The sequence below is a fragment of the Phyllostomus discolor genome, chromosome 4, assembly GCF_004126475.2.
Source record: "Phyllostomus discolor isolate MPI-MPIP mPhyDis1 chromosome 4, mPhyDis1.pri.v3, whole genome shotgun sequence".
Lineage (NCBI taxonomy): Eukaryota > Metazoa > Chordata > Mammalia > Chiroptera > Phyllostomidae > Phyllostomus > Phyllostomus discolor.
In genome coordinates this window covers 202,885,489-202,899,708 of record NC_040906.2, presented here as the reverse complement: position 1 = coordinate 202,899,708, position 14,220 = coordinate 202,885,489, and the positions used below count along the sequence as shown (strand labels likewise).

Below are 14,220 nucleotides of genomic sequence, written 5' to 3'. Positions count from 1 at the left end.
CGTGTGAGAGGCAACCACACATTGATGTTTCTCTCCCTCCCTTCCCCTCTCTAAAAATAAGTAAATAAAATCTTAAAAAAAAAAAAAAAAAACACAACAAAACAATGAGGAAAGAAGAGCCTTGTGGTAGTCACTAACAATGTCTGTCAAGCATTTCCAACTCTTTGCCTTCCCAGCACACAGTAGGACTGCACTTCCTGCACTCTTACGATTGGTAGCGCTCTGTGACTAATTCTGACAAGTCACTGTGAGTAACGACTCACTTCGAGACCAGTGAAAGACCCCCCCCACCCCACAGTGCTGTCTTCTCTCAGAGGGGACAGTGGCTGCTCTGTTAGTCTGATTTCTTGAGTTACTGCCGTTCTGCCAAATCATGCTGCCCATGTAGCAAGAACAAAGGATGTACCTTTGTTATATGAAGCCCCTGAAACTGAAGGGCTCTCTGTCATTACTGAATAGCCATCCTGACTGGTACAACCCCAACAGGTACCCCTCGATGCACCCATGCACGTAGGTGTCCATGGCACACCCGGCAGCCTGTTATAATGCAATCGAGGCTATGTGGACCAGCAGGTCTCTACTGGATACAACACCACCTCAGGTTGATGGTCTCACCTAGATCCTTGCTATTTACCAGTCCACTCAGAAATCAGGCCCAGAAGAGGTGACCAAATTAGAACTCTTGCCAAAGACCCAAGAACAGAAAGATTAAGTATCCCCCCCACCCCACCAATCTCCAACACTGGATTTTCAAAGCTCTTCCAGGTGTGATTAAGCACCTCGCAGCAACAGGAATAAATAGGTGTTCTGGGACTTTTCCTCCCGGAACCCACAGTGTCCTAGCATGCAAATCACTCCCCCTTCAGATGGCTGCTACCTGGTACTTCTGCTTAGCAGTCAAATCAGTGACTTTCTTTTTCCCACCGAGATACAGGTTAACACATTTCTTTCAGACTTAGATAAAATAGAATATCTTAGATAACCTACTAAACCACTTTTACAGGGTTCTAATTATAATTTAATACCACCTTCATTCATCACATTTTAAATTTATGTGTGTGCATGTATACCTACATATATTATACACACATAAATAAAACAACATGAATAGGTATTTAATATTCTTGTTTCTGCTTTTCTGTTCCAATGACTCTCATTTCTGTTTTTTTTTTAATCTTTGCTAATATGGAAGCACATTTTACATGTCCGAATTTATATTACACGTGGCATTTTTCCTCCTTGTATTTCACTTGCTATCATTTCGTGGGTTCTTTATTTTCTGCGTTATCTTCACACATTTTTCTCCTATTTTCAATGGAATAACTTTCATGAGGTTGAAAGTCCACTGGGTTGAATGATGTAAAATGACCACTTATGGGTCAAAAATGTCAGACTATTGAATCAATGCAACAAGACTTTCTTAACTGCTCTTTGTGTTTGAACATGCCGATTGTCTATGGGTTGTAACCTCAGAATAAATCTGCTCTAAATATTTTTACGCATTTATGTAAAATCTATTTTCTCAGCATGTATTCCCAGGTGTGGGGTTGCTGCCTGAAGTGTTTATTCTTCCCTTTATTCCTCTCCGGTGAAATCCCGGGTTTACTCGGAGATGGAACCCCAATGGCCCCCCGTTTGGGAAGGCATCCAGCATTCCCCCAGTCTCCCCAGGAGAAAGACACTGTGCACGTTCTGAAGCACTGAGTGTGCCACAGATCTGGACATTTTTTGTCCACCAGTTTGCTTTCAATGGCCTCTGAGCTCCTAAACTGACAGTTAATATTAAAAATAGTTACCTCCAGTCCAAAAGAAAAATAAACCCAATTAACCAGTCCGCAGATGCTACTATGAGCTCCTGCTGGTTATGTGTCTCTTGTTATATAAAACAGATGTGTGTCTTTAGTCACCTACAAAGTAGCAACTGTAAATTACAATCTATTTCCCACCTAGCTTGGACAATCTGAAGTAAAGCACACTGAAGACCTCTGCAGTGCGACCTAGAGGAAGCCAGCCCTTGCCCCGCAGGCACCAGCGAGGCCAGCTCCGGGAAGGGAGGAAGGGGGCTCCTTAGTTCAGGAGGGCAAGACCTGCTGTTGGTAAAAAAAGAAACCGGTTAGAATAAGAAAAGCTACCCCTGAGCATCAGGCGTTTTTCATTCTTGCATTAGAAAAAGTTCAAGTTAAAACTTAAAGGAGTAGAGCAGCTGGCAAATCCTCCTAACCAAGGCCCCAGGCCCAGATGTGAGAAGTCCTCACACACACCGCACTTGGTGGTTTATACTAAAGCCCAACACTACCGCTCTCCCCTCTGTGAGCACACAGGGCCCCTCTGGTCCCAGAGGCTGAGGCCCGGGTGTGGTTCTGCCGCTGACAGCCCTGGAAGTTGTGAGGGGACTGTCTTTGGGTCCATGGAGAAGGCTCCGGGGGCTTCCACAGTTCAGAGCAGCAGCTGGGTCAAAACCTTCCAGCCCCTCATTTGTTATGGCAAAATCTGCATGCCTACTTTTCTGTTAGCCAGGAGTATGTGCATTTATCATCCCTCACTTAATGAGCCTCATTTATCAACTACAGATCACAGTTATCCTTCTATTATCAAAACCAATATCCTGCAAATCAGTTATGTTTCAGCCTCTCTTCATCTTCAATTTTGTCTAGTGCCTATTTTTTATAGTGCTCCTTCATTAATTATTTGGGAATTGACAGTCACATGAAATGGGTTGAAATTAATTTCCCCCATATTTTAAATGGAAATCTTCAGAATATTATGTGAAAAAGTTTGTAGAGTATATGCTTAAAGAAATGTGTTTAAATGAATTTTTAAAAATAACGCATTGCCACTAAGCAAATATCTCAGCTATAATGAATTTAGAATTATCTATTTACTTCAACAGGACTGAAGATCTCAATTTGGAAACACTTCCCACACACACAAACATTTGAGTTATTTAAAAGCGAACTATAGTTCTTTTTAAATATTAATTTATTCAAACCTCCCATTTATTTAGCCTGCTTTTACCTGGAAGAAATCCAGACTGGTGAGGTGTTACTGAATGTTCATTTACAGAACAAATATCTAAATGTAAGATTTTTTTTTTTGAAAGAGGGAGAAGCATAACTTCCCACTTTCTGCTGTTTCTTATCTTGTTCAAGCATTATCTTCTGCTCTCGAAATGACTGGGGGTAGCACAACACTGTTCTGGGGGATCGAATGACAGAACACCACGTCTTAAAGAAATAACCATGTTGGGAAATAAACGTTTGTCAGAGTCACTACCACGCTCCCTAAATCAGGACTTTCAAGTGAGGTCTTCGACACGCTTCTCTCTAGCGTCATCCGAAAAGAAGCGATGTCTGCGTACTGAATAGGCCAGCGACTGAAACTACACTTAAAGACATGGTGAGTCTTAGGTAAGAAAAGGCAGTGTTCTGCTGAAAACTCCTCCAAGACAGCAAAATGTGCCTGCACCTTCAGGTTGGAATCGGGGCCGAGGACTCGCTGCACCTGCAGACGGGAGCCGACCCAGGCACCTGCCTTCAGGGGACCCCCTGCCTCTTGCTCCCTCCAACACGCAACCCGTTCTGCGGACACGGAGCGCGCTGATGAACGGCTCGTGTCTTCAGCGGCACACGGAGGTTATTGATGCTTGGACACTGAGATAAGGCGACAACGGGTTAGATTCCTCTATTATTAACTTAAAATTTTTAAATGTTCAGAATAATTTGAGAAGGTTCAATCAGCAAAGACAGCTACATTCCTAACTTTTCAATGACAACCATTTAAATCACGTTCAGGATACAAAGTTAAGAAGTCTGAGTTCATTCAGCCGCCATACACCTCATTCTTTCCCGGTAGATTTTAACTTCTGGAAGAATCTACCACTAAGGTAAGATGGGCTTTGCAATTTGTATTTCTAGTTAGGTTGAGAACATACTAAATAGCAAAATCGAATTAAAAATCGTTTCACCTAGCTTTCTCCAATAGTTTTTCCATTGTTCACAGGAACCGTATTATCAAATACAGACATTAAAAATGTCCCTAGTAACATTTCATCAATATTCATATATGCTTCCAAAGCACATGACCTTTGACCCCTGCTCAACACGAATGTCCTTAAAGACTAAAAGAACAAAACACACAGAGGATCCTTTTCCAGTTAAGGCCGATCACTGTATGGGCTCTGGTGCTGACACCTAACCTCCTAAGAGCACTCCTCGGAGCAGCGTCCTCCCGCCACGCTCCTTCAGGGCCCCGCCGCCCCGCACGGAACACCCTCTATGTCAAAGACCCGCCAGCACTTACGGCCTCTTCCCCTCCCCAAGGGCCCAAACACCTGCGTTTCAGCCAAACCTCAGCATCTCCTTCTGACTGCAAACCCGACCGCAGTGCCACAGCCCGACGCCACAGGACAGTGAGGGGTCTTTAACTAAACTGGGAAAGAGCAAACCCTTTTCACACCAACCCCCTTGAATATTTCCCATTCGAGGAGGGAAGGGTCACGAGGAGGCCTTTCATGACCGGGCGGGCCCTTACAGAGGCGATTAGAACGTGCCGCTCACACGCTCCCTCCCTCCCGGTAAACAGAAGAAGGGGCCGGGCCCCCACACAGCTGGGGGCAGGGCTCTCTGAGGAGGGACACAGGGTTGTTACTTCTCCACGGAGGAGCCTTTAGCAGCTCCCGGCTCCCCGGTGGAGAAGGCACTGTGTGCTGCGATGAGGAAGAAGAAAAAAAAAATCAAACTTTTTTGTTTATTTCTTTATACATATTTATAAATATTTTATCAACAACATAGCTATCTGTACTATATTTCCTAAAATTGTGATAACTGCTTCTGTCAATTTATTCATTTTTTAAGAATAATAAATGTATTATTACTAAGGAAAAGTGTTTTCGCACTCCTTTTAGCTCCATAATCCTGAAGTGCCCACTTCTTCTCTTAAAGCTTCAGGTGGGTCACCAGGGGAAATTCAAAACTGTTCACCACGAAAGACAATGCTTGCAAGCGGGAAGCCACCCTGTGGGACAGACTGCACCCTCAGGGGGGCCCTTCTGGGGGGGAGGGGCGCTGCAGGGAGAGCCGGGGTCTCCTGACAGCCATTCAGGACCTTGGGAGAGACCCCTTAAGCAATTAAAGGAAAATTCTGCAACTGGAGGAAGAATGTACTCCAAAGTTTTCACCTACATCCTATACGGAAAACACCTACTGAGTAAAACATGACAAGCACTCTGAAAGGACCCTGGTCCGACGAGGGCCGAGACAGCCGTGAAAACCACCGCCACGAGAGGGTTAACAGTGACTGCCACGGAGGTGAAAATACAACAAAACCCTCAACAGAAAGCGCATCAAATAGCGGAGGTAAGTTCGCAGCATTTCTAGACCTCCCGCTGTCCAGTTTGTTTGAATTCTGGCTTCAATTCATATCACTATCAGAGAGAGAAAAAACTAGAGTGTGTTTAAATTTTGAGTGATAATATTCCAGGGAGGCAGAGTTCTTCAAACTAATTTTTCTATCACGTGCTTGCGTGTGCGCGCTAAGAGCTGTTAATAATGGTTGTACAAAGGGTATGTAAGCTGATGTATCTCAACAGGGAAAAAGCTGTATGATTAAGAGGTACAGAAATAAGTGGACATTATTAAGGAAGATTTGTTCTGAGATTAGGTCTGAGCGCATTAAGTGAAAAGCAAATAATAGTGGTCATGGCCCCAAGGCAGAGAGAGGACAAGTATTAATTTATCAGTCATTGGTTTCGTGCGGATGATTCCCAGCTCCAAGTTGGCTGGGAACGAAACTGTGTTAGCCACTGCAGCTCACCCAGCATTTAATGACATGCAAATACAGACAAATGCCAGCTCAAACAATGGCGAGAGGGTGACCAAGGGATCGGATTACAGGTCTAGCATAAGGATGGTGGAAAGGTCCCGACTACTTGTGTAGTGGGAAGTTAACAGTGTGACAACAGACGCTGAAGAAAACGCCACCTGCACGGACAAGTGTTGCAGGGTCTTTCTCAACCTAAGCAAACCCGCTGAGCTCCAGCTACTTGGGAAGGCCCCTCCTGGTGGTCTATACATGTAAGTCTTACATGTATAGTAAGACTTGCTAGTTACACGCTAGCACCCCTTTATTACATTTTTTAAAGTACAGAGGAGACCCACCAGGTCCTTAGGTCCAAGCTTCAAAACTAGCAATTACAAATACGATGGATTGTCTCTTATGGAAGTAAAAAGACAAAGTCCGTATCACTGACACTTGGAAAAAAAAAGCAGTATAAATCTACATAAGAAATTCAGATGCGATAACAAATATACGAGTAGTTCTTCACAGCGCCTGGGGTGTTGACTTAGCCAAGTCAGAGAGCCAAAACGTTTAATAAATGTAACACTACAAATATATGACACGAGAGCCATACTGAACATCAACAAACCTTTCCCCCAAACTATAATTATCTTAATTGTGTAGAGCATACCAATGCAGCATCCACATAAATAAAAACCTCTTTGTAGACTTCATATAGAAACGTTCTACACAAATAAAGCTTGTTGAAAGAAAAAACGGGGCATTAAAGCTCACTTAAATAAAGCCAGTTTTCATCTTCACAGATGGGGGGGGCGGGGGGCAGAGGCGTGAGGGGTCCCGGACGATGGACTCGGTTGGCCCTTCACCCAGAGACTGCTGTGGCACGCCCAAACGCTCAGCATAAAACCTGAAAGCTCTGCTTGCTAGAACAACGTTAGTGAAAAGTTACTGAGTAAATCAGCATCTTTTTTTGTCTGCGAGTTACAAGAACAGAAAGAAAACACCAATTAGGACATTTCTTTTTTCAGTGGTTTCATGAGAAAATCTGTATTATGAGCAACCTTCAATCCTACTGGGAAGCAGGCAAGACAAGGAAAGATTAAGGGAGAAGGCAAGCCGTTTTATGATATGGACAAATAGAACAATTCAGAAAAAAATTAAACTACCGATGAATATATTCACTCACTTCCTGAGACGCGTTAGCCCCTTCCCCAGCGCTGCACTTGAAAAGCACTGGCCCCAGGCAGCCCCCTGCAGCCAGCGCCCTGGGACCCCCACGCTGCTTCCTGCCCATCCGCGGCGCACTGCAGCCTGAGCTGGGTGTCAACTGTGACTCCACAACGGAGCCGGGAAGAGCAGCACGGCCTCGGCCTCGTGAGGGACGTCCAGCTCCAGCGGGACGAAGGCGGCAGCACGCTGCGCACTACTCTAGGCACGCAGCACACCGGCAGCGACACACGACAACATCTCCGACCCGTGTATCAGAACACGCCACCGGCCAAGGACGGACCTACAAGTCAGGCTTCTCTAAAAACGCCAACAATCTGGTGGAAGAAAAGTGGAATTCATTGTCCATCTGCTTCCCAGGAGTCAACTTATATTCCTAAACTAAAACTATGAGCCAATTTCCAAATATTCAGCAAATGCTCCACTTATCAACAGTGTTCACCCGCATGAGTATGCACGCACGCATGAGCATGCGTGCACACACACACACACACACACACACATGACCTACATGGTCTCCGAAGCCGTGATTTGTCGGCTAAAGAAAAAACCTTACAGCGTAACACACTGAATCCATCACCTTTTTCATTTCTTCAGAAACCAAGTAACCACACAATAAATACTCCACTGCGACTAAAAACATGACCACAAACATTTCACCTACCGTAGACATAAAAGCCGCAAAACTAGGGTTTCAAAAACATGTGCATCGGGTTCAAAGACGCTGGGCGTCCGGCAGCCTTCACTTACCTTCTTCTCTAAGGCTACGTGGGAGTTGTGAGTGGGTGTGGTTGGTGTGGATGGCAGATGGCTTGTACAACCTTCATTACGAAGGCCTGTTCCCAAATGTTTAGAAGCAATATAATGAGTCTTAATGGAAACATATCTAATATCATGGTTAACCTGAATGTCCACCCTGAATAAAATGTCTTAATAGAGATGAAGTAATAACAATAATTCTTCACATCACAACAGTTTAGCAAGAAAATAATAACATTTCACACAGATGTATTCTTGTAGTTTATAAGAAAAACCTCATTTAAATGTGGTTGCCTATTAAAAAAAAAACAAAGTAAGCACAGATGAACTCTTCATGGCATCACCATGATACCCTATCCTACCGCCACTGCTATAGTCAACATGCATTTCAGGCTACCGTACAATATTTGCGGGGGGAATACCTGTATGCTTTTTCCAATCTTAAACTAAGGTGCTTTCTTTTGGGGGACTTCTCATATTATAAAGTTCCAGAAGAAATTCAAACCACCACTGGAGGCCGTGCCTCATCATCATGGCCTCTGCCTGGCGGGAACTCCCTCACACTGAACCCTCATGCAGACACCTCGGGTCTGCGTCACCCTGGAGAGCAGCGGGCCACACAAGCCACAAGGTCACCGTAGCCACCGTGCGCCACCACGCCCGCCAGCAAGTCAGACCTGCCAACTGCACTCAGGGACCCTACTTCTCCAGGGCTGCAGAGCTCCCAAGAATAAAACCCTAAAAGAAAAAAAATCAAAACTATATCTGAACTCTAGAAACTTCTCTCCTAAGCTAAGCTTAATAGAAAGCAGAACAAACAAAAACAGCAGCTCTTTTGGAAAACCTTTAACTCATTGCATTTCCAAACCAGCACGTTAATAATGTCTTACTGGTAAACTTGATGGTCTTTCTTGTTGTATCAGGTTCAAGTCTTCGTGGTTAGGCTTCCCAGGAGCCATTGGAGGTTGAGACCTGGTTCCGTAGCCTTCCTGAGACATGTCCTAAATGGATACAAACAGAAAGCACTTTGTCAGTATCTCCGTGAGTCACATCAGCGACCAAAATGAAGCCAAGGTTTATCACAAACCATCAACTCCTGCTACCTTGAAGTAGACATACGATGTTATAACTATCATTTTTTAATCCTTTGTCAAAAGTAAGAACAAAAGTCCAAAAAGGCAGTGAGTCCTCAAGAGCACAAACGTGTATATAATCGAGAAAGAAACCCATCCTGAGACCACGCAAACACCAAGACCACAGCTGGGTTTCACGGGAAGGTGCCTCGTGAGTGAAGGAAGATGGGAAGGCGGTCTCCGCTACAGCAAACTCCTTCCGGGCCACGGCAAACCAGAAGCTCCTTTTACTGTTGAATTCTGACTCCGGCTGCATTGTCTGATTCGGATTTTGGCTGAACTGCCTTTAAAGTCACCTTGAAAGTGTTAAAATAATTAATGAAAACTTTACTATCGACTGACTTTTAATATGCCCTCTCCATAGCCAGCAAAACAACATCATTATTAGGCTGGCAGTCTCCTGGGGTTCGTACAAAAGCAATAAACACAACGTATACAATCCCGCATGTTCACGTGGCGCGGTTTCCAAAGAGCCACAATAAAGGAAAGCGCAGCAGTGGGGGACCGGGCACACCCCAGAAAACCTGCCGAGGTGCCAGAAACCGATCATTAGCACGGCCTGCCCGGTGTCCCGTCGCACGCTTTTCCAGGCCGCATTCTGCGTGGTCTCGGCACTGTGCTGAGGTGACATTATGTAAACCAAACCCCACGCCACGCCGAACTTCCCGTGTACCAGATCCCTCGCTGTTTAATGTGCACGCTCCGCTACCGAGCGTTCCACCAGCACCGACGCCCGGAGTCGAACGGCAGGGCAGGGAGCGGAGCACTAACTGCAGCCATGCCTTAATTGGCACTCAGAGCTGGAGAACCCGTTTCTGGTTGAAGAGGGAAAAAAAAAAATGGAAAATACCCCTTAAAAATAAAGTTCTCTCCCTTTCCCTATCAGTTTAAATGTGTCAGAATGAAAGAAATAGGATATACGTGTTCCGCTTCCCCTGTTAATTCAATATATAACTTTTTTTTAAAGATTTTATTTATTTATTTTTAGAGAGGGAAGGGAGGGAGATATGAGAGAGAGAGAGAGAGAGAAACATCAGTGTGCGGTTGCTGGGGGCCATGGCCTGCAACCCAGGCATGTACCCTGGCTGGGAATCGAACTTGGGACACTTTGGTTCCCAGCCTGCGCTCAATCCACTAAGCTACGCCAGCCAGGGTCAATATATAACTTTAAAAAATCAACGTTTATTTAAAAAATTAAAGTTTACTTGTTGAAACCCTACAGACAGCTTCTGCTGCCCCACCCCTTCCTCGCACAGCACGCACTGAAAATCACAGGGCGTCTCAAGCCGGGAGACTCTGGCCCAATAGCTGGTGTCACAAAGTGCAGCAGCCCAGCACTGGGGCAGCTGGCCTCTACGCAGGCTCTGCAGTAAGAACAGGCCGGCGGGCCGGCATCTCCCAACAGCCCCCCTTCCCTTTAAACAGGCCTGCACTCACGCACACACACAACAGTCAGGGTATCTAACCTCCAGCAGCAGTGCATAATTAGCCCCGTCGGCCGCACGCTTCTGTGAGAGAATTAAACCCAAGGTGTCCAGGATTTTAACTTGTAAGAGTTGGGTGAGCACGTGCCACCCAAGGATACTTAAAAGGGTAGCTCCTCAATCCGGCTGCCACCAGAGGGTAACAATTAGGCTGTGGGGGACCTAAGCCTAAGCCAATGCTGGAAGATCATCACTGCTCTCATTGCCCTCCCCCCCTGCTCCTCCCCCCCCCCCCCACACCAAACAGCATGTTTCTTCCGGATCCCAGACTTCCACTTGTCACATGGGTCTCCCGCTGGGTGCCCCGCGGGTCCTTCAGATTAACAGCGAGGACTTCAAATCAAGCAGGGCACATGGCCTCCATTCGGGGGCCTCCACCCTGTTATAAACCCCCCCACAAAGGTGCAGGACAGCCTCACAGCAGGCAAATGAGACAGCAGACCCCGTGTGCCCTGCCCCGCCCCCCCCCCCACTTGCGGGCAGCGCTCTGACACTCCTTTTGGTGAAACTTCAGTTAAGCAACAGAACAGGCTCACGTGCCCTACGCCTATTATTAGCCTTCTCAATTTCTTACTTTCTCTTTGTAGCTAAACGAACGGATGTTTTAAAAAGTTGAAAAAGGCCATCACGAAGATGGCGAATACACATTTCAATTTAGACACTGACCGCTGTGAAATAAGCAACACAAAACTAACAGACTGTGAAAACTGTCAGAACATTTTACTAAGACTTTACGTTTCAGTTGTTAAGGCTTTGTAGGTTCCACCCAAGTCTCCTAACCACAAGAGGCTTTCCATTATTAAATACAGTTGAAAATAAAACTACAATAAAATTGAGTGAGAACAGCTGAAAATGGGACTTGTTCCGCTTCAATTTATGTTCGCACATGAGCATTAATTTGACCGAGAGAACGCCCAGAAAAGGAGCCAAGCGTGAACTGAAGACAATCATCTTATGTACAACGTACAGTGGGACTATAATGTCTGTGCCTGTAGCTTTAATAAAGATATAAAAGTTCTCTCTCGTAACGAACCTGAGCTTCCTCCCCTTCAGAGCCATTTGCGCTCCCTGGTATGTACTTATTTTCATCGTGAGGAGAGTAAAGCAGAAATAAGTAATGTGACAGACAATAAGAGGGCAACGCCAGCACCAGAAAGTAAAGAGCAGGTTCGGGATCACAGTGTACAGACAAACAACAACGAAGCACAGCCTCCCATCTGTAAAACGTCACTGCCATCTTTGGTTATGCACAAGTGTGGACTGGTGCACACTCACTCGTACCCCGGTTTACACACACAAAGCATTACTGCATTCATCCACTGTCCATATACAAGGCCGTGACCTGTATATCCCCCGCTTGTCCAAAGTTCGCTTTATGTCGCTTCATTTCAACAAAATACCTACGCGAGTACCTGTTTTCTCTAACAAAACAATCTGAAGAGGCGATTCCGTTTTATGAAAAAAGTAAGTACAAACGGTGTTCAGTGCCTGTTTTGCATGGGCCACTGCAGAGGCAGCGGCAGCAGCAGCAGCAGCAGCCCAGGAGGCGGTGAGCAAGGCCCCGCCCAGCTCTCCCCACCTCTGGGCCTCACCTGCAGGAGCACGTGGCCTGCGTCTGAGTGTGGCTCCACCATTCTGTGCATCCACCAGCAGGAAGTGTCCGAAAGCGGCTGCTTCTGAACAGAGTGGGGGAGCCTGCACTGCCGTGCACAAGAACCACCCCGGAGGAGTGTGGGTTCGCCCTCCCTAAGTTCCTTGCCAATATTATCTTCCATCTTCTCACCCCCAAGCTTTTAACCACTCGTGGACTCCGGCTTTCACCTGCTTTACGCTGAGACCAAGGTACAAGGGAGACGGACTCGCACGGCAGAAGTGTGGAAACAGCTCGGGGACACGGGCACGCGCACACAGTTGTTCCAGAAGTTACTGTGGGTGTTTCCCTTAACAAACCTGAGTCCTACGTCCTTCACCAAACAGCTAGCGTGGACCACTGCTGCGGCAGCGCCCCAGGTTCCGGCGCGAGGCATGACCGGAAGGAAGCCCTAGTGTCCCACCTGCTTGCGCTGCCCGAAGGGTAAGCCCAGGCGGTGGCGTGCGCCCGTGTAAAGGCCAAGAGCACAAGTGCTCACGTTTTCATTTCATAGAACGAAACAAACTCAGCACTTACAGCAATCCGAGACTTTGAAGAAAACGTAGAACAAAACATGAAGGACACTTTAAAATAATTAAAAGGGAAAAATATTCTCATGGTGTGCGTCCGAAAGATTTGTAATAAGATAAGTAGTGCAAAGAAAGACGGCCCCTCCTTCTCAAGACCCCCCCCCCCCACAGAGTCTGCTGCTAACCGCGGTTCGATGCTCACACCGAGTGTCCGCGTCGATGCAGAGCCTCGACTGGGACGCGAGTTCTGTGCACGGCGTGGCTGGGTCCCTTCACGGGGTATTGGGGCGCTCGCTCTGTGTCCGCACCTCAATATCTACTCTACTCTGTTTTTATGCCGCCCAGTATCGCACTGCCAGTCAGTGCTGGGACTTGCCTGCCCAGTCCCCTGAGTGATGGACATGTGCATTGTTCCCAGCCGTTTCCCCCTGCACACAGCACGGCAGGAAACATCCCTGAGCATGTGTCTTCGTGGGGCAAAAGCAGGTTCACAGTTGTGCATATGGAAAACAACGTAATAATAAGCAGTACGAGAATAAACCCTTGCGCGTGTGGAAAGTAATAATAAGCAGTAGAAGAATAAACTCACAACTGTAAACTGACTTTTGCCCCACCTGTATTTCTGCAGGGTAAAACCCCCACAGGTGAAATTCCGCGCCTGTGTGCATTGAAGGGTTGGCACATGCAAGATCTTGACAGAAACCGGCAAAGCACTCGTAACGGAAGTGCCGGTGCACACTCACAGCCCCCTGTTCTGGAACACAACACGGCTTTACTGAGGATGTTCACCTCGTCATCACGTATAAAATGCAGCAAACACAGAGCAGGGACGAAGAGGGAGGATTGGCAGAGAGTAACCAACATCCAAAGACAAAGCACCCCGAGAATTCAGACAAACAGCAGTGGCACTAGGAGGTCGGGGAGGATGAGACCAGAGGCCAGCGGCCACTGGTTGTCCTTGTGGTCCCGCAGACGGCTTTGGGTCTGGAACAGAGAGCGACCGGAAGCCGCGTGGCTTCTGCATCTAGAACCGTAACGCCTCCCGTCCTATTTAAGAAAGGTTTTCCCAGTAACTGCACTAAGTATCAACGTGCCAGAAAGAGAAGGGAGATGGCCCTTGCTGCTGCCGGAGCGACCCGGAGCGAGGCGGTGCGGCTCCGAGGGGTCTCACAACAACACCCTGCAACACCCGGGCCACAACAACTCTCGAGCGCCTTTCCTCTCCCTGCTTTGCAAAGTGCTCTCATCCACTCCAAATACTAACAGGGAGCAGAAACGGTCCTGCGGTGTAAGACACACAGGAGCAGGGGGGGTGGGGGGGTTACCTCCACAGAGAAGACGCCCCGTGGCCGCACAGGGCTGCCACACCCACACGAAATCGTCACTCCACCCAGCAGACTGGGCATGCCACTGACCTCTCCACTTTCAGTCTGCAGACAAATACATTTAAAAGATCCTTCCAGAGGAAAGCCATGTAAATCCATAAAACACCCGTTTCCAGAATGGCACGGTCACCCCTTCACTAGGTCAGAAACACCCTAACAGAGACGTTAACGAGGTCAGCTGGCTTTGGCAGCCCGGCAGTGTGCACGGTCCGTCTCTATGAGAACCCCCCGCGGCAGGCCCCACCGCCGCCTTGTTTTTGCCAGGAAGAAGCGGGA

The 14,220-nt window shown here is 47.1% G+C and overlaps 1 protein-coding gene across 1 annotated transcript in view; it reads right to left on the bottom strand.

Annotated features, from left to right (window-relative positions):
* Positions 1-14,220, bottom strand: part of ARID1B (AT-rich interaction domain 1B) — a 395,196-nt gene that overhangs the window by 238,372 nt on the left and 142,604 nt on the right. Inside the window, 1 exon segment of the mRNA XM_028508460.2 lies at positions 8,673-8,783. Within this exon segment, the coding sequence (XP_028364261.2) occupies positions 8,673-8,783 (111 nt within the window).